At 42.7% G+C, this 21901-nt stretch overlaps 1 protein-coding gene across 26 annotated transcripts in view; it reads right to left on the bottom strand.

Annotated features, from left to right (window-relative positions):
* foxp1b (forkhead box P1b) overlaps positions 1-21901 on the bottom strand; it is a 169578-nt gene that overhangs the window by 33744 nt on the left and 113933 nt on the right. For 21 of the 26 annotated variants that reach the window (XM_047814355.1, XM_027146613.2, XM_047814356.1 and 18 more), the window contains 3 exons: positions 18941-19045; positions 1540-1677; positions 1279-1371 (listed from right to left, as the gene is read on the bottom strand). In XM_047814355.1, coding sequence (XP_047670311.1) covers positions 1279-1371; positions 1540-1677; positions 18941-19045 — 336 coding nt within the window. Of the gene's footprint in view, positions 1-1278; positions 1372-1539; positions 1678-6162; positions 7290-8267; positions 8607-18940; positions 19046-19190; positions 19232-21901 lie in introns of those variants that run through there. The other 5 variants (XM_027146618.2, XM_027146627.2, XM_027146628.2 and 2 more) reach the window with 4 other exon arrangements.

The following is a 21901-nucleotide window of genomic DNA, read 5'->3' on the forward strand; positions in this document are numbered from 1 at the left end:
AAAAGAAAAAAAAAAAAGAAAAAAAAAAGTGATGTCTTTAAAATGAAAGCGAGGCACAAAGCAACAACAGGGGGTTATTGTGCCGAGGCCCCACGGGAGGGAGTCACACAGTGATTCTTCTTGTCTTTTGATGGCGGCACAAGAAATCCAAACAGATAGAAGAAAGAGGAGAGAAGAAGAGAGGGAGAGAATATATCAGCAAGACGAACAGGCCTCTTGAGGGCTGCATCAATTTCCTCTGATCAAACATAATGTGCTTCAAAAATTTTTTGTATTTATTATATTATTCACTGTTCCCCTTTCAGCTGATCATTTGTAGCTTTTTGCTATGTCAACTTCACCCTCCCTCCTCTACGTCCTATCCTAAGAGAGCGAAGGAGCGAGTGAGAGAGAGAAAAGAAAGAGAATGACATCTCTTATCAGAAACATGAGAAACAGCCCTGTCACATTGATTTATGGAAGTGAAGCAGCACAACTTGTCCAAACTGAAGCCCCTAGTTCATTAATTAGCAAGCCTGGGGACTTTGATGTTACTCTGTGTGTGTGTGTGTGTGTGTGTGTTTGCATGTGCATGCTTGTGTGTGCGTGTTTTTCTATTCGTTTTTTAATCTATGCGCTCAGAAAGTGAACGTGACTGTCAGAGGGGAAAAGTAAAAGTCTGAAAATCCTGAATCGCCTTTGAACTGCTTCTGACCGAGCAATAATCAGTTCTTTTGTCTGGAGCGACGCCTGCATCCGCCAGTCATTAACACACAGCCACTGTAATTGAGGCCAGGCTCGAACTTAGAGAAAGAGTCTGGCAGTGAGAGAGAGAGAGAGAGAGAGAGAGAGAGAGAGAGAGAGAGAGAGAGAGAGAGAGAGAGAGAGAGAGAGAGAGAGAGAAATGAAAAGAGCAAGCGGAGAGAAAACAAGTCCAATTTATGATAGCTTACTATTACATGGCTCCTCGGCTGCCATTTCCATGTTTATTAAACATCCGAAATCTGTCTGTTTCTCTCTCTGTGTCTCGCTCTGTGTCTCTCTCTGTTTCTTTTTTCCTTTTCAAAGGGACATTTTTTAATTTGTCTATGACTTTCCAAGAGTAGCAGATTTCCATAAGCAACGAAAAACTACTAAAGGAAGAGCATTATATGTCCATACCTGCTTACCTGTCCATGAAGAGTGAGAGAGAGAGAGAGAGAGTGTGTGTGTGTGTGTGTGTGTGTGTGTGTGTGTGTGTGTGTGTGTGTGTGTGTGTGTGTGTGTGTGTGTGTGTGTGTGTGTAAAATGCCAGATTACCTCCTTGCTGTGCTGTTTGCTGCCATGTTGTTGTTGAAGAAGTTGGAGCTGGAGTGATTCTTGCTGCTTCTTATAGAAGTCCTGAAGTTGCTGCTGCATGCGCACGCACACACACACACACACACACACGCACACACACGCACACACACGCACACACACGCACACACACACACCAGTATTATGTCAGTGGTCTTCACTTTTCTACTGATTTACAGGATACATCCTTTGTGTGCGTGTGTGTGTGTGTGTGTGTGTGTGTACCTGCTGTAACATCAGGGCCTGTTGCTGCTGCAAGAGGATTTGGAGCTGTTGAGGGCTCAGGACTTGCTGCTGGAGAATCTGCTGCATTTGCTGAGGAGTTATCACCTGCGGAGTCATCATAGCCACTGACACTGGCACCTGCACCACACACACACACACACACACACACACACACACACACACACACACACACACACACACACACACACACACTTGTTACTATGTAAAATCTATACAGCACTCTTTGTAATTTAAATACATTTATACAGGGAGATTATAGGACTACTGACACAGCAAATGAAAGACGCGCTCACATGAGACAGAGCCAGTATAAATCACACTCAAATCCAAACCGTCTAACACACAGCATCCCAATCAGCACAATGCCTCGCTCCAGTAACAAGGCAACTGTCCATTAGCATAGGCGGCTCTTCTACCTTTCATTATCCTCTGAATGTGTGTTTACATTTTCATATGGGTTTTTATTTATTTATTTATTTTTGAAGGTTCCCGTCGTGCTGCTGCAAACGGAACGAGACACAAAAAAGAAAATCAAAAGCTGGGACGACGAATCGGGATCGCGGAAAGCAGCGTGCTGTCAGGACCTCTTTTTAGAAAACCGTCCCAATAACACTAGCACATGGAGATAAAGAGGTGTGATAGTGGAGTGTGAGTGGAGAGCAGTGTGTGACATTGAGAGGATCTTAGTACACAGCCGATAGGGACCCTTAATTGCTGGAGAGGCTTGTGTGTGTGTGTGTGTGTGTGTGTGTGTGTGTGTACATGATGCCATTAAAAGCTTCTCCTTGCAATGTTTGGGACAAACAAGATAGAGATGAACTTAAGAGCATTTTACATTTACCACTGATACACACACACACAGGCAGAGGATCACACAGGGTGTGTGAGTGAGAGTGTGTGTGTGTGTGTACATAGTGCATGCTTTGCCTCAGCTTAATGGGCCAGACATTAGGGTGACAGCTTTCACCAAGGTTACCCCAACTGTATCGGTGGATCACAGCAGATGACACGGCCTGGAACATTCTGGAAAATGTAATTGAGGCCTTGTTTGTCATCCGCCTGCATAAATATGGTCTAATTTGCCTGGCTTTAAAGGAATACAACACAAACAAACCACCTTTAATGAATGCCTAGCACATCCCCGGTGCTACAAAGGGCAGAGGTGTCAAAGCAGAAGAGTCGCTCGACACGTAAACACAGTGCTGCTTTGACAGCCAACACAACATGGCTAAAGGGCAAATGTGGCTAAACAGAAGGAACACATTGCTAGCCACTAACTTAACATGTAAGCACAGATTTTTCTCACCAACCCCACCACCCCAACACACACACACACACACAGTTAGACGACATGAGGAAAATAATCCCTACCTTAGCTTGGACAGGGCTACGACTTAATAAGCAAGTCATCTTGAATGTTTTGTTTTATTTTCCATCGTCCCCCATATAGCCTTTGTTGTCATTTGCATAAGCCACGCCCCCTACTCGTTCATTTTACGGTCATTATGCGGCGGTGTCCCTACTGCTCAGCATCACTAATTTTGATGAACTATTTTGAAGGTCGCGAGGCGCACAAGAACGGGGTGTGGGGCGAGTCGAAGCGACAGCGCTGGCATCACGACGTTGAGTAAACCCACAGATGGATTTAAACGTATATTTAAATGTCAGGGATGCGTTTCTTTTCTTTCTGTTTTGTTTTAGAATAATACTTTACAGGAAGCATATTCACTGCTTTAGTGAGTGCGGTATTGAACACAGCTGCAGAACGACTGACATTCCTAGTTAATCGGATACATATGTCTATTTCAAAAGCTTTCGCTGAACCAAATGACACAAAAATAAGACATTATCTCACAGTACTCAACAGACGTGCTATAAAGTGTGAGCTGTGCTTTAGCTAATTAATTTCTTTCGTTTTTACACCCTTCATGCACACTGACATCAGTCTCCGGTGTGTGTGTGTGTGTGTGTGTGTGAGAGAGAGTGAGAGTGTGTGAGTGTAGACAGGAAGTACGGCTCTAGACCCTGAGCTCTATTACAGCCCCCGTTTTATTACCCATTACCAGTGGGGTCATTAGAGGGGAGAGAGATTGTACTCTTCTTAACCTATTGATCACAGTAACTACTGGTGTTTAATCCTCCGCTGAACAAGCTGCGATCTGTTTAAGCTACGCCAGGGCACTTAAACTGAAAAATCTCACCACAGCCAATGCAACCAGGCCACTTCACAATCCAAAGAGCTGGCGAGAGATGGAAAAGATGTTTTCCATTCAGAGACCTGTTTCTCTCTCTCTCTCTCTCTCTCTCTTTGACAAGACGCACGGAGGAGGAACAGGAATGAGTGGCTCGCTCCATAAAGGAGAGAGAGATAATGTATATCTGAAGCATAGCTGTGATTTGGTATTACATTTTATCACTCGCGCCAGTGTCGGAGAATCTAAGAAACATTCGCTGGTTTTGATGAAAACGTTGTCATTTATATATTGGGGGATTAAAGCAGATATCCATGTGAGACATTAACTAATTTGACATTTGAGCAATTTCTAAATTTAGGAACGCGGGTATAAACGCTACACACACACACACACACACAGAGCAATAAAAAAGCACTGAGACTTGACTGTAGGAAATGTGATATCGCTGGCTTGCTGACTACATGTACACACACACACGCGTGCGTTCAGACATGCCAATACATGAAGCTAACTACTAAAAAAAATAAAATCCAATAATCATGCCAACAACATTTTTTTTCTTTTTAATATTTCACTTTGCTTTCACTCTACATTACATACCGCACAACAATCCACTTGTACAGCCATTATAATTCACGCTACATCTCATCCATAAAATGGCACATTTGTAAAGATCTCTATCAGGCTCACGGTGAAGCGGAAGAAGGAAAATAACTGTGCAGCTCAAGAGCAGGCTACAAAGGCTACCTGCTCACAGTGCATTCCCTTTAGCGTGTGTGTGTGTGTGTGTGTGTGTGTGTGTGTGTGTGTGTGTGTGTGTGTGTGGAGGGCACTCAAAGAAAAGGACACTAGCAGCGCAAATGCTAGCCTAATGAGAAAACATCTGACACCTATCTGACTCACTGATACTGTCTTAATGAACACTGTGTGCCCACGAGAGCGAAAAGGCTCTGACACACACACACAGAGACAGAGAGAGAGAGAGAAAAAGAGAGAGAGAGAGAGAGAGAGAGAGAGAGAGACAGAGAGAGAGAGAGAGACAGAGAGAGAGAGAAAGACTCTCTTGGTGGCAGTGTCAATTAAGATGAATGGTGTGAAAAGTGAAAATGAAAAGTGGGAAAGACTTCAATAGAAACCAGCTGAAGTGGCTGCACGGTGCACAGGTTGGAGAGGGCGAAAGTGCTGGGAGAAAATAAAGAAAAAAGAAAGAAAGAAATAAAAAATAAATAAAATTTTAATGCTCCCTGGTGTCGTCTTGTTTTGTCAAGACATCAAACGGAATGGTGAAGAGCAACAGAACAAGCCCTTGAGAAATCAGAAGAGCCTGTGCTGCGTTTGAAGCCTGCGTGCGCTTTACCTTTGTCTGTGTGGACTCGGACGTGAGCGCCACTCCACTCTAAGAGGCTGCACGTACCGAGCGGAAACGAGGATTTCACACTCCGCCTCGCACCACGGCTGAGCAAACTGCCGTAATTAACCAGCGACAAGGATAGAATGGCTCGTTTACATTGCAGCTTTATCGGATAGCAGGAAAATTACAGCAGCCTAAGATTACTCACTTAGACCAATGACATGCACACACACTAATATATTATATACATATAAGTGGTTAAATAAATAAATAAATAAATAAATAAATAAATCGATAAATAAATAAACAAACAAAAATAAATAAATAAACAAATAATAATAATAATAAATTCCCATTTAATAAAAAAAAATACATCCATACAGCAACCGATACTGCACTGAATTCACCTTTAGAGCTCATAAACCTAACAAATACATAAATAAAATCTAAAGCTCATGGTTTTTGATAGGAGGTTTTGTTTGGGTTAACAGTCCTACAAGCAAAAAGGTTTGAGCAATAATCCCATTAAATCAAACACTGAAGAGAGCTCAAGGCCTTCCACACACACAGGCTGAACCAGGTGAAACAATGTCTTTGTGTGGGCCTCAGAAAAAAAACAAGATGCACACACACACACACACACACACACACACACACACACACACACACACACACACACACACACACACGAATCCTCTCATTTGTGTTACAGTATTAGCTCTCACACAGTGTGCACTTTTAACACACTGCACATAGTTTCACTCAAACTAATCATGTGCTAACTCCAGTCTTGTGTTGTTCCTTGAGAACCTTTTTAAAACACACACACACACACACACACACACACACACACGCACACACACACACACACACACACACACACACACACACACACACACACACACACACACACACACACACACTTCTCTATTTTACCCTAACAACTATTTAACATCATTTCTATTTGACCGACTCGACAAGCTTACGCCGCTCCGCATGTGCTGTCAGATGCATTACTGGCATTGTCAGAAATTTAATTAAGATCACAAGACTCACAAATCCTCCCCTCCATCAAACAGAGAATTTGCCGCGAGACAATAGCCGTCACGTCCAGCGCGCGGAGAGTTTCCATTCCCTGCCACGGCACGACGGCCGCGCCGCTAATCCATGTCTCCATGACGCCAGACGATGGCTGAGACGAACCTCGTCTCGTTCTGATTTACGCCCGTGTTGTGATGTTTGTCTTTTCAGAGGCGTGAATCCAATTAGCACCGATAACAGAGGGGAGATACCGCTGTCGGCAGACGGGAGCTGATTGAAAAAGATGAAGCCGGATCAAATCTCTGTGTCTGGCTGACATGAAACTTACTGCTGGACCGTGTGGTTAAAAATAATGTGATGATAATTAGACACCAGGATGAAGCACTACTTCAGTCTACTAAAAGCGTTCTGGTTCACAACTAACTGGTGGGAAAAGTTGCCTGAGCAAAAGCAGAGACTTTTTTTTTTAGTCTGGAGCGCATCCTGCGAGAGTGTTGAACCTGAGGAAGCGAGCGCTCTCTGGGCCTTTTTTCTTCTGGAGTGTTGAGGGTGTGAGCGAACAGAAGGGAACAGCTGGCACCGTGTTTGTGTCACTGCCGAGTTCTTCTCAGTTTTCTACAGATGCTGCAGACTTGAAGACGTATAGGAATACACTGTGCTGCTGCTGTAGGACATGCATTTGTGCCATGCAGCAGAGAGGACAGGTGTTAGCGGTGTCATGCCGTGTTCTGACACGCAGCACAAATGCAGGCAGAACTCTGAAGCACTGCTGATGAACAATAAATCAACTCTGATTACACAGTGCCAGCGCAATCATCTGTCTCTTACTTGTCCCTAAAGCACGAGGCACAGCTGTGGAGTATTAGCCCCCAGACCGCACCGGGGCTTCGTCTATAGTTTCCACACACACACACACACACCTTTACGCACTCTCTCTCCCCTTTGCTTGCCTCCCACTCGCTCTGGCTGCTTCTCCGTGTCCCAGCGCAGCACCCTGCTGCCAGTCTAAACACTGACGGTGCACTGCAATCACAGGCTACAAGTAGAAAATGAGCAGCTGACAGCTTTAGCACTTCATGATCATGAGGAAGAAATGTACTAGCAGCATGCAGACAGTCAAATGACATGCAATATTTATTCCTCAACTTGGATCTAAAGGGATTTTAAACCAAGCAAATTCAAACAGTGAAAAGTTCACAAGGGGTGTGTGTGTGTATGTGTGTGTGTGTGTGTGTGTGAAAGTAAGTTGGTACATAGCCTTGTGTGCCACACATTCTTGTGCCGTCATCTCATGCTGCTGCCACATGCACACACACACACACACACACACACACACACACACACACACACACACACACACACACACATACACCACAATGGCATCTTACCCCTCTTCACCTCTTAAGGATGGCAGAGCCCTATTAACCTCCAGCCTTTCTCACTTACCATGCAAGTACACACACACACACACACACACACACACACACACACACACACACACACACACACACACACACACACACACACACACAGCATACTGCCTATACTATATTGGGCAACTAAAATCTTTCAGAAATCAAACATTTCTAGAAGAGGTCTCTCACAAACACACACACACACAAACACACAAACACACACACAATCTTCCTTTTTGTAACTGATCCCTAGTTACTTTCAAAGTCAGTGGTCAACTTTTGGATAAAAATAAAAACAAATACACAAACAGCCAGAAGAAACACAAACACAACAACATAACCAAAGCACCGGACAGCTAAAAAAAAAAAAAAAAAAAAAACAGCAGCAGCAGCAACAACAACAACAACAACAACCCAGCAGCAATCTCCAAACAAGAGACTCCCAAAAGCAGCAGTTTGTTTTATTCTACAGGTGATGAGGGGGTCCCATCCTGAGTCTGACTCTAAGACTAACTGAGGTAGAAATGCTCAAATTACACACACACACACACACACACACACACACACACACACACACACACACACACACACACACACACACACACGCCTTTTCCCAGGAAAATTAAATTGTTCTTTCTAAAAGGAAAAGTGGAGAAAAAATAAAAGAAAGCAGACAGAATTAAAGAATCAATCATATTGACAAACCTGACAAACTCCATTTAGCTGGCAGAGTAAAAAGAGGCAGAGCGCCGGGGCCGGTCACAGAGACGAGGAAGAACCGGAGACTCAGAGCGGAGCACACAGGAGGGAGAGAGAGAGAGAGAGCAGGAGAGAGGGAGTAGGAGAGAGAGAGAGGTGTTTACAGCCAGAGCATGTGAGTGTGTGAGTGTGAGTGTGTGCGTGTGTGTATGTGTGTGTGCTGTCGCGTCTCAAGCCTTCTTCCCGGGGATATGGACAGATTGCATGCGCGAGGTTGCTGCCCGACTGACAAGATACAAAACTATCCAATCAACCACGCCCTTTCTCCACCAATCACAAGCTGAGCTCTAAACATAATCAATTCAAATGGGGACACAAGCAGCAGCGGGGGCCGCCGCAGGCTGTGTGTGTGTGTGTATGTGTGTGTGTGTGTTGGGGGGGGGGGGGGAGTAGGAGGTGCAGGTGAAACAATGCCTTTGTGTGGGCCTCTTAAAAAAAAAAAAAAACACACACACACACACACACACCAAAAGAAAGAAAAAAAAACTGCTGTTGACGGCTGTTAACCCTTTGACCCCAGTGGGGGTTCACTGTGCTCGTGAAACAATGAGAGTCTGAAGGAGGGAGTCTCTTTAATTAAACAACAGATAACTCTAAACACAACTATCTGGCTGAGAGAGAGAGAGAGAGAGAGAGAGAGAGAGAGAGAGAGAGAGAGAGAGAGAGAGAGAGAAGCAGAGATGGAGAGGGAGAGATAAACAGAGAGGGAGGGAGAGAAAGAGACGGAGAAGAAGAGAGAGACAGAGACAGACAGAGAGAGAGAAAGAGAGATACCGAGAGAGAGACGGAGGAAGTGAGGTGTTGGAGTGCAGAGAAAAGTAAAGACTGAGCCATCTTTCTTTATTGTTCAAGTTTACAACAAGCAGCAACAACAGACAAGCTGCATTTCGAAAGGCAGGCAGGGGTTTTATTAATGCAGAACTGCCTGACATCATTCTACTTATAGTGAAGTCATCATATTATGAACATGCTTCTATTCGGACAGAACGCAATATCAGGATAGGGTATAAAATTGCCCCCTGGGGAAGGAGAAGGCGTTGTGTGCTGTGTAAATGTGAGAAGTGAAAAGGCCCAGCCTTTTTTAAACACAGCTGACTAGAAGCTCACTCAGACAAGAAGACTTCCTAACTCGTGAATCTCTCCTGAGCGCATGGACACCCACTGGCTGTCCTGTTACGCTTCACTCAGTAGCAGGCTAGCGTTCGGGGACGTCGCTGTCTCAGCACTTAGAGGTCACACGTGTGCTTACGTATCATCCCACTTACAACTTACTGCCATTAAAGGGGGGGGGGGTGGTTGAGAGAGAGAGAGAGACAGAGAGAGAGACCTGGTTCTGCCCCCTACTGGCTTAATCTGTCTCACAAAATATGCGTCCACATTAGAAGGAAGGATTGATTGCACTCGTTTTCTCTGTGCGCTAAAGAACAGTGGTTATTTTAGACATGATGTACCGCCAGTGTCTTTCTCTCACAGCTACTGGAGCGCCGCCGCTCCGCTTATTGTGCTGCTGTTACGTTATCCACTCTTTACTGTTACAAGACGATCGTGTCTAATGATCTATTATTAGAACCTACAGTTTGAATGTGTGTCATTTAAATAAACGCATGAATTTTATACGCACACAATAAATTATTGCTATATTAAATTATATCTACTCTCACTATTGGGGGGAAAAAAAAAATCCCCAAAACATCTAATTATAATTGAGCTGTAACGACACCAGTAAACACCAAGTGCTACTAATAGATTTAGTCGAATTGTTGTTTGGTTTTTTTTTTTTCTGTTAAAAAAAAAAAAAAAAAAAAAGAAATCCTCAGCACAATTCTCAATGCTGTGCACCCACTTTGCAAATGCATAAGCAAAAATGAAACCCGCAAAAAAAAAAAAAAAAAGAGAGAGAAACAAAGCACAAATTGCATGCAAACTCACCAACTACTGCAACAAATCATGTTTGTGCCCCATGGCTCTGATTCTTTATCAAAACATGCAGGTCTTCCTTGTGATTAACACACATTAGCATATGAGCAAAATTCCGTCGTAGGTAGACAAATTCTAGCGCTTGTCAGCACGTAACGGTAAGCACAGATATCAAGGTTTCATATTCCACTGTATGGAAAACACTGTAATGAGAAAATATAGAAACTGTGAGCGTGCGGATAAATAAGTTAATAATGGAAAATAATGCATAGAGCACCTGCTCGATCCTGCTTAACGGAAAAATGCACAATAAAGATCACTGCTTTTATTTTATTTTTTTACGGACACAAAATGTGGCATTCGGCTGGGTTTACCATGAAATAAATAGATAAACAAACAAACAAACAAACAATCAAATAAATAAAAACAAATAAATAAATAGAATTAGAATTTTTGTGAAGAAATGTGCAAAAAAAAGGCTCAAGTGAAGTGAAGTGAATTTTACTGGCTTCAGATTATATCTGAGCAGAATTCTGCCAATGTGTACAAACGCGGTATAATTGCCTTGCTCTGATTATAATTCATAGGCAACAATAGCCACTGTACCAAACTCCGCCTCCTCTTTAATCCACCAATCCCGAGCAAGCGTTCTTCCTGGCCGACCTACATAAATTATTGACTGAAAGACCTCAAGTGTCAAAACTGACATATCTTAGTGAATAAGCAAATGAAAGAAAGACCCTTCATTGTGTCTCTGACAAGCACCACAAAGACACACATGCATGCACACACACACACACACACACTGAGTGAAGCAACCCAAGACATTGGGCAATCCTGCGTAAAAGCATGCACACACTAGTACACACAAGAAGAGTCCATGCGTGCCTACACACACACACACACACACACACACACACACACACACACACACACACAAACGGCCATGCCCCGTCTTCTCCCCGGGGTAGCATGTGGGCATATTCCCAATAAAACACCTTCTTAGCAGTAATAGGCCACTGTTCTCATTTCACTGCTCCCAGAGGCCTCATGATAAATTTAGCAGATCGAGTCTGCGCTGTTCTTCTGCACTTCCTCCCTCTCGCTTCTCTTAAAGCACATGTATATCTAAAACTAAATAAGATAACGTCATTTCCACGGCGCAGTTTAAGTTGCAGCCGGCTCCGACACACAAGCTCGGCTCCTGAGCAGGTAAGGCGTTGCTCCGCACCCGAGTTCGGATGGTGGCGTGCCTCCTGGAGCCAAGGTCGGTGTGTACGGCATTAACAAAGACAAATGACATTATTATGTTGGAAATGTCTGATGTAAAGACATATTGTGTAACCATTAACGATGCTGCCGTTCTCGATCGGACCGTAAGCAGCAGTCGTTCGACGTGCGCCATGTTTGAAAGCGTCTGCTTCTTGGAAGAAGGACCTTTCCTCTTGCAGAAAGAACAGTTTTAATCTCTCCTCTGACTAAACTAAATCTGCTGTTTACTTAAAGAGGCCTGAACTGAGCAGGTGGGAAATTTAACAGCTAACAGCTGCTGCTCAGGGCAACAACCTTCATCTCTCTCACACACACACACACACACACACACACACACACACACACACACACACACACACACACACACACACACACACACACACACACACACACAACTTGGCATTACTCATTTTGGACTATTTTCCGTACTAATAGATAAATAGTGAATAATAATGACAATGTAAACAGTGTGAAATAATTATCACGGCCGTTCACGTCAACATTCGCTAGGTTTTAAATATCTGTAGAAAAATGTCTTTAAGAGAGAAAAAAAAAATCTGCTCACGTTATGTTACAGCAACTCTTTTAAACATAATGACAAATAATAGTTAAAGGACCCACAGTTTTCCCCCTCAGTAATGAACCTGAACACTTGGAATATTTCAGTCGATCCATGAAACGGACACAAAGGAACGATTGCGATTTGTTCGATCCAAACCGGCGGTTTTGAACTACAATATTAAAATTGCAATTTTCTTGGCAAGCCGTTGCCTCCCTTCGGGTTCTCGCTCAGCCGTGGTTTTCGCTTAGTCAAAACAAGACTTCTTTTTTCTCAGTGCCGTACAGGACAAATTAGGTGGGTGGGGAAATTTTGTTTTCTTCATTACATCGTGATTGATTCATAGTGCGCACATTATTGACTCATATGCTATTTATGAAATCCTTATCGAAAAATTCCTATCTGTAAAAGAACAAGAGAAAAAGCCACACGCTACCATATTTGAACATGAGGAGGTTCAGTCAGAAATGACTTCTTCTTCTGAATTAAATAACAGGTGTTGTGTTGTGTTGAGTTGAGTGAGTGAGTGAGTCGCTGTTGTGCTGCACACAAAAACAGACACGTATGTGATTTCCTCGAGCCAAATCGACCTTAACAAACACAAAACAACGTGTTTCATGGTGTTTGAGCGCATGCTGTAAATACACACTTAGCTTATATTTTGTCTACTGACAGATGGCGACGTACTGACAGGAAAAAGTGATGTAGGAACAGACGAGGTTTGAGACGGAACAAACGGAAACACACACAAGTGAGAGACATACAATCACTAAGTGATGGACAGTAGTGTTCAACAAAGAGCGCTCAGTATGTTTTTCTCTTAGAGGAAAAAAAGAAAGAAAGAAAGAAAGAAAGACACAATACTCAACCATGCCCTCCAACAACAACCCTTTATCCATGAACCTCTTCCTTGCACATTAGCTGGTATTTCTGTCACGTGTTAACCAACCGCTACCGAGATCCATGTCACTAGGCATACAACACAATCACACACATGACATTCCTTACACACACACACACACACACAACCCTGTTAGCTTTACAAACAGCTGTGGATATCTATTCGTAAGCGGCCCTCGGCGCAGACGAATCGCTCACGAAACGCAGGGCGCGCTTCACAGAGTGGCGGGACACACGCAGCAGTACGTGAGGGAAGAAAGGATAGGAAAATGAAAAGGAGGGAGGGGTGTAGGGGTAGAAGATGTTATGGGAACGCTGCAGGGAGAAATCATTAGGGCTAAAATGAAAAGGTCTTAAAAATGGCACTGCAACTTTAAGAGGCGACAGTAATCTGATGGCTGAGATGACTTTATCCCGACAGCGGCATCCAGAGCAGTCCCTGATGCGCCGCTCGCGTGAAGTGGAACGCGTCTGTACAATATGACGGGGCAAAACAAGCCGCACAAGTGCAGGGAAAAGGAGGATGGAGAAAGTGCGCAACACGCATTCGTCTTTCCGTCCTTGCGAGCATTGCCAATTATTAATGTAGCTAATTAATGATGAACCACACTTGAACTGCACCTAACCCTAATCTTTAACCTCGACCTCCGTAAAGAAAAAAAAAAAGAAAGAAAGATTTCTGAGGACCGGCCAAACGTCATCTTCCGAACCCAAAGGTTAGATGCTCCGCTGGCTGTGGGGACATTTGAACCTCGCTGATTTACACAAACAAGATATCACACATGTACGATAATGTTCTGGCTGGTACAAGGTTTGCCCTCTGCATGACTTCCAGCAGTGTTTTATGCAGGCTGTAATCTAGCATTGTGATCAAGATCAGCTCTTTCCAGGGCAACGTTTTTCTTTTAACTTTCTCTCCTCGTTTTGTCTCGCTGGCCTCTCCTCAGCTGGACTGAGAACGGCGGTGCTGCTGGATCCGTCTGGAAGCCCTGGCCCGGCTCCAGAGAACCCCAGCAAACCACACTGCTAATGGCTTACAGATTGCAGCACTGCGGTGTACATGTGTCAGGACAATGCCATGACAAAAAAAAAAAAACAACGTCAGGCCACAGCACTGTGTCATGTAGTGCTCTGCTGTGAAGGAGTGTGTGTGAGTGTGTGTGGGTTGGATGGTGCAGTAAATATACTCGGCTTCCATCTTCACGAAAGGACATTATCATTTGACCCCACTTGGCCTAGTGGAAACTGTATACGGTCATGAGAGACAGAGACTGCCAGAGTGCAGGGAAAATAAATAGACGTTCCTTTGCTAAAATAGCCTGGTGCATTTGTAAATGCCATTTGGTGCATTTTTAGACAGGAAATAAAAAAAAAACATCAAAATGCCAATTGCATTCTCTACCGTGAAAGATGAATGCAATATGTACTGTACAGAGAATCATTCTGCCTTCACTTCCCCCTGCATGAAGTCCACAAACAGGGGAAGTCATAAAACCTCATTACCAAAAATAAATATATAAATAAATAAAATACAACACCACCAAAAAACCCCTTCTTGCTTTTCCTGGTTTTCAGGTGCACCAGCAGTATCCCGGAACCCAAACTAAGACTTCCAATGTCACCTTATTGTTTATGTTTATGTTTCTGTAGAAGTGGATCGTTCCACCAGGGATACTGAACACATGCTCGAGACGCGGTTGGTCGATGACGTGCTCCGCTCTGACTAGGGCAACAAACCGAAAGTGTCAAAAGCTCACACTCGTGTTCGAGTTTATAAGAGCGGAGTTCAAATTCCCCCCCCCCATAAATAAATAAATAAATAAATAAATAAGGACCATGAATCCAAACTGGGATAATCTGAGAGGTTTTCCACCACCAGCAGCGCCGTCTGACTCCTGTCTGTGTAACGTCATCGACGCAGCCGCGTGTCATACAATCCTCTGTAGGCGCTGCCTGATTTCCCGTCATACCGTGCGGTTAACCCTGCCATCTTTTCTGCTTCTTTCTCTTTCTTCTTTTTCCCCCTCTTCTTTCTCCTCGTTCCACCGAGAGGCTGGACTATCAACGAGGGTCTGCGAGTGTTGTTTCTAATTACCTATTTCTCCACTCCTGATCCTGTGGCGGTTATAATTAGTTACCTGGGGCTGCAATCCAATTTGAAGTGATGACAAGAGAGTGATCCATGAAAAAGTAATAAGTTAAATCCAATTTCAGACTGCCTCTAATTAAATGCACATGGAACTAATGACTCAAACCCTAGCATTTCGGTGATAACCGTAATTAGCAAAGAGGGAGTTGCACTCGTTCTGTCTGTCTCTCTCTCGCTCTCTCTCTCTCTCACGCTCTCTCTCTGCGTGCTGTAGGTGTGGCAGGAACGTGGCATGGATTCCTTTTAATTACTTGTGTCATTTTTCCTGCTAATGTTATCATTTTTGATTAGTCTTTGTACGCGTCAATCCCCGGCCTTCTGTCTGACAGCGTGAAAGGCGAGCATTAGTACTGTCGTGTAAATGAGGGCACACGAAAACGCCACTGGTAACTAAATCTTAAAGAAACTTCCAGCACAAAAAAAAAAACAAAAATCCAGCTTTCACTCTGGAACTTTGAGCACTAAGACCCATTAGTTCCAGTTCTGTGAATTCTGATGAATTTAGACTCTGTGATGTAAGAGCTGTGAGATGTGCTGATATATTACATCGATCAATGATGTCACAACACACTGCTACGGGAGCTGATAATATCGCTTTAGACAAACGGTTTAATTCCTACAGATTGTGTACTGTACTTATCACAGAAAATCTACATTTGTGTAGACCTTAAAATAAAGTCAGAATGTGTGTGTGTATTGCTGGGAAATAAAGCAAAAATCTGTGGATCGTGATGCCGTAGATGTTTATTGCCTAACGCTATTCGATAAAGCCATTAATCAGATATTGAGGCAACAAAGTGTTAGGGAATTTCCCTGTAAAACCCCAGTGTCGTCCTGCTGCTGCATCACTTTATTACCCGTCACTGGAAAGGCCAGTCTTCAGTGCAAGCTTGAGGTGAGAACGATGTAAGCTGGGATCGTCAATATTAATAAGAGTTGCAAGATTTGCATGATCTTTAACAAAACTCGGGCAGACGATCAAAATCGGCAGACGCAGTCAAAAACCTCTGACGGATTCGAGCGAAAGACAGAGGACAGTCTTTATAAATAGTTTGAGAGTGCATGTGGCTTGGTGTCTGACAGGTTGGTGTCTGTGTGGTTATGAAAGGCACAGCAACAAACAACAGAATCAACATCAGCAGATGCAGAAACTAGATCTTAATCCATTGGAGTGCTTAGTGTAACGTGACATGCAGGGGCTGATAGGTAATGTAATCGGGTGCTGATTGTGGCATAAAGCAGCGGTATATATATATATATATATAGTTTTTCCTTACAGCTTTACAGCTGATAACTCAGCAGACCTAAAAGTTATCCTCCAAACATCAGCTGAGGATTCAGAGGCCAAGGCACCACAGGAAAAAAACAATAAATAAATAAATAAATGAATGAATGAATGAATGAATGAATGAATAATTCGAACAAAAATGAAAACATTATTTTTATTATTTTAAAAATCTGCTTTCATTCATTTCCACTGCTTTCATTTCAAGCTTGAAATTCATTTTATTCGTTCAATTATTTCTTAAATTTCCAGAAAAAAACCCCCAACAAATCAGAACCAGACAAATTGACTTTAAAAAAACGATCATTAGTAATGAAACGTAAACCTGGTCTATATTTCTTATATAACGATCTGATATTGGGGAAAACTGAGAGAACTTCTTTGTGATGTCTAAGCAAATCTTTTCCACACGGCACACGCTTGATGCTTTTCAGTGGGAAAGACGTTTGAGGTGTTTGATTAGTTCTACAGTCGGCGTTACCTTTATGGGGTCGGATTGGGAAGCGAACAGGACAAAATAAACCTTGAGAAGTGGATCGAGAACCTGAGCTTCTATCTTCACGGTTCGACGAGCGGGGGATTTTCCCCTCAGAAACCACTCATTATACGGATAATTATGTTCAACTGTTTTATTAAACAGCTTCACGTTAAGGTCTTAATTAAGCGGCTGGTGTATTACCAGGAGACTCTATAAACAATGCGATGTGCGCGGGCAACATGCTGAACTGGTGGTAGAAGCAGAACAACAAACCCAATTAAAGCGGAGGTTTAGGACAGAAGAGAGACGCGCATTCATTTGCACTTTTTTGTTTTGTTTTTTTTTTAAATAAATGCTCATAACAGATCATTTACCGGCTGCTTAGCAACTAAACTACACCGTGTAGAAGAGATGCATCTTTGGATAAAAGGTACAATAAACCCAAACCACACACACACAAGCTGTCTTTTCCAGCGGCCTGAGTGTCAGGTTGGCTGTGGTCTCTGTATTCATTAATAAATTTTAATTTTAAATGTGGCTTTGTGTCTTCTTCTTGTGGGTGTAGGGTCCTGGCCACCAGAATCTACTTTTCATGACCTCCAACTCACAAGACTTGAAGAAGCTTTCAGTTTGATCCACATCCTGACAAATATGCGCACAATGGAAAGGTCAACATAGCCATATTTTACCCATTTATTTCCCCGAGACGCATCACCGCAAAGCTTTGAGATCAGACTCTGAAGATACATGCTCATTAAAAACAAAACACCTTCCCCTATGGAGACGTTACTAGACGTGTTCTACAGACGCGTATACGCAAGAGCATCGGGTATTAATTACCAAATATGCCCCGGAGTCGTTTGCTATTTTTGCTGTGAAACAAACAACACCCTCCTTGTTCAAACAGGGATAAAGATCTGACAGAGAGTGTGTGGAGGCAAAAGAGAGGACCTAAAATGAGTGCAAATATTGAGTCAGACATCACAAGTTGGACTTGTTTAAAAATGATAGCGGATGGGGAAATAACGAGGGCCGGATTTGTTTTGCATGACAAAGGCTAGACAAATAGAAGCCCCAGATCTGAGATGGGGGACGAGCGGCATCTGCTCTGTAGCGCTTCCTGTTGCTGTAGGTAGGAGGTATATACGGTGCGGCACGGTGGGGGAATGGAGAATCGCAGCGCTTCTTTGTATACCGTCTTAAGTTCTGTGTCTTAATGCCGGACTGCAGACTCATGAAACAAGAAGAGCTACTAGTTTACATACTAGTTACAAGATATCAGATCTTTGAGGTTAGACGTAGAACCCATTCATTCACATTCTACTACACACGCACACACACACACACGCACACACACATATACACTTGCCAGAAAAGCTGAAAAGAATCCTGAAAGAGGAATCAGTCAGAAGTGTGTCACAGGCTGCGGTTGATCATGGCACAGTTACATTTCAAGTGATATCTGTACCAGAGAATGAGCTCGTGAGCTGCGTAGTAAAGTGCAGTCAACAGCCGCCGGCCTGCCAAGTTTAATTTCCTGTTTATCTAGCACGGACTGGTATGAGCTGTGCTACAAATAACACATGGAGAACACAAATAAAAATAAGACGCGAGCATAGATACGCACGCACACACCATTTTCACCCTGCACGTGTGCCGTCTGATACGTGTCTGATGTGTTCTTTAGGTAAACGCAGTTAAAAGACACACTGAGCTATGCTTCATATATATATATATATATATATATATATATATATATATATATATATATAGATATATATAGATATAGATAAACACACATATATTATATATATATATATATATATATATAACACACTATATTATATATATATATAATTATATATATAATTATATATATATAATTATATATATATATACTTATATATATATATATATATATATATATATATCTATATATATATATATATATATATATACATACACACACACACACACACACACACACACACACACACACACACACACACACACACACACACATATAGTGAGTTTAGATGAAAGAGTAAAAGTGCCTTACCTGCAGTGCAGCTTGCTTCTCGTTGCTTTTAGGAGACTTAATAGCACCGCTTTGGTGCTGCTGCTGCTGCTGCTTGAGAAGGAGTTGCCTTGCAACCTGTAGAGCCTGAAACAGATTAAAAATAAGAACAATAAGGTTAAAGAAAAAAAAATAGCCTTATAGCTTTCTAACTTCCATATCTACATAAGCCAAAAGACAACGTGTTCTGCGCTGCAAAGTAGATAACGAAACAAAGTGCACACAAACAGACCTCTCTGCTCCTCATCCTGACTGCTTGCTAACAAATTTACATAGTTTCATTTTGTTGCACATGGAGAACAGTAACAAGCTGACAAAGCAAACAGCTGTGGAAAGATGAAAACACACACACCCATGCAAAGGGAACAAAATTGATATTGAGCAGTTAGCAAGGACTATGCTTCAGTTGAAACCGTACACTTCTGATAAACACAGGATCTGAATGTCCATTAGCAGTCGGTTAACTTCTATCTTTATTCCCGTCTCATTCCTTATTCTTTTTTCCTAGCCGTGGTTTATAACACAAATAAAAGGTTTACTGCCGCTCCAGAAAACGGTTATAGGATGCGGCCTTCTGAGTGGAAAACAAAACACAGTGGAGTCACATGTTTATTGCTCTGGCTACTCCCTCTGCCCCTAACTCCCACCCCAGCAACGATAAATAATCAAACTTGCCATCCAGTACAAACAAAAGGCAGTGGCTGTGCTTGAGAAAAAACAAAACAAAACGGTGTTCTGATGGAGGCAAAGAGAAGAGAGAGAGAGAGAAAAAAAAGCAAAGCAGCGAACGCCACGTTCCCACAGAGTGTATGGGGTAGATTCACACCTACACCAGAGCAACATCTGAGTAAATAACCAGTTTCATTCTTTCCATTATCCGCACACACACACACACACACACACACACACACACACACACACACACACACACACACACACACACACACACACGGCTCCCACGATTAAACAAATAGTCGTTGGAATGGTCCAAAAGCCCTGAAACTGCACCTCCGGCACTGCTGAGCCTCTCTGGTGTGCTGTTTGTTAAGTGTGTGTTAAGTGTGTGTGTGAGAGAGAGAGAGAAACTGTACATAGACACATTTTCATTGCTTTTATAAAGTAATGGTCACACTGGATATTGTAGTAAATCTCATGAAATGGTGCTTGTGCCAGTACCTGCTAACTGGAGCTTAGGAACTGTGTAACGTGTAATGAACAGTGAGCATCAACAGGATGAGTTGTGGGCATTTGGGGGAGGGGGGTGGTGGTAAAAGTCCTGTGTTATAACTGTAAACTGGACGAATCTTTCCTCGTTTAAAAGATAAATGATAGCACCTTCATGATGCCACCAGTGTGTGGTGTGTCGCACATCGAGAATATGTGAACATTTGATTTTAAAGCCGGTAAGAAAGTCAGGCAAAAGTCTGAGAGTTAATAAGAAACGTTTTTTTTTTTTTTTTTTTTTACAGACCAAAGTTGTGAATATAAACAGAAGGAAAACAGTGACGAATAGAAAAGCTGAGTTTAGGTTAGAGATATTTAACGAGGGGAAGAAGAAAAGGGAAGGGAAGTAAAAGATGGAGAAGATTGGGCAAAATGAACATAAACACTTACTGACCGCTTCATACACCGGAATGGAAAAAAAGAGTGATCACGGGAACTTGGACTGTGCCATGGATATTGATGCCAAATGGGCTGCTTTTAGCATTTCACAGAATCTGCTTGATCTCCTTTGATTTTCATGTACAACAGCGACTAGAGCTTACACAGAGTAGTGAATGGTGTTTAAGACAAAAACAACAACAACAAAAAAAAATAACCCCACATCTAGTGAGTCCAGGAGGCAGAGAAGAAGCAACCTGCCTTGTGTCAGCAGTCCATGTAACAGTGTGGGGAATGTTTCCCTGGCAGACTTTGGGCTTGTTAATACCAAAGGAACATTGTTTTGTGTTCTCCACAGCTTATTTGAGGATTGTTGCTGACCGTGTGCATCCATCCATGAGCATAATTTACCATCATCTCACGTCTACTTCAACACGATGATGTGCAATATCACGAAGAAAAAGTCATGTCATGAACATGAGACTGAGTTCTATGGTCCCCAGATGCCTTCACCTTCGGTTTCCTACTGAATTCAAAAGAACTTTAAGGATGTGGCAGAACGGGAAATTTCGCAGCAGGAATATGCAGCAATTGTGTGAGGCAATCCTGTCAAAATCAACCAGAATCTCAAAGGAATGTTTCCAACAATTGAGTCTGTTGTGTGAGCAAAGAGCAGGGAGTCTTAGCCAGTGTTAGTCTGGTGTTCCTAATAATGTGGCAGGAAGAGAACTATAATACTTTGGCAGAGCGTGCTTTTCTGTGGCGGTGTAAATACTCAGTCGTGTAGAAGCAGCTACGATTTTGTACAGAACCTTTAAAATTGGCCCAAACTTTGGTGCACCTTTAAAGTGTTAAATTGTCTTGAAGACGTTTTTTTTTTTTGGTATGAATGCCTAGGAGCTGCTGTTTAATCTTACATTTGTATACGCTCAATAAAGACGAAGGTAAGAGTTTTAGTACGAGACTGAGTCACTCTGGCTTGTGTGTGTGTGTGTTTGTGATGACATGATGAGGCAGGAATATGACCACAGGCTACAGAGAGGCCACTGCACTGCTGGCTCACTAACTGTCTGGACATGGATACACACACACACACACACACACACACACACACACACACACACACACACACACACACACACAATAAATATATGATACACACTCATAACCACATTTGCATGCACAATACTGTGTGATATTACATCAAGGCCTCACTACCCTGGAACATTCACCTGTGACTCATTCTACAGTAACAAGACGAAAATAAAGAGCTCCATCCGTTTCAAACAAACTGATCAAAAACATCGAGAGCGTGTTTCCATTCTAGTTTTTTTTTGCCAC

This window comes from Tachysurus fulvidraco, chromosome 5 (assembly GCF_022655615.1).
Source record: "Tachysurus fulvidraco isolate hzauxx_2018 chromosome 5, HZAU_PFXX_2.0, whole genome shotgun sequence".
Classification (NCBI taxonomy): Eukaryota; Metazoa; Chordata; class Actinopteri; order Siluriformes; family Bagridae; genus Tachysurus; species Tachysurus fulvidraco.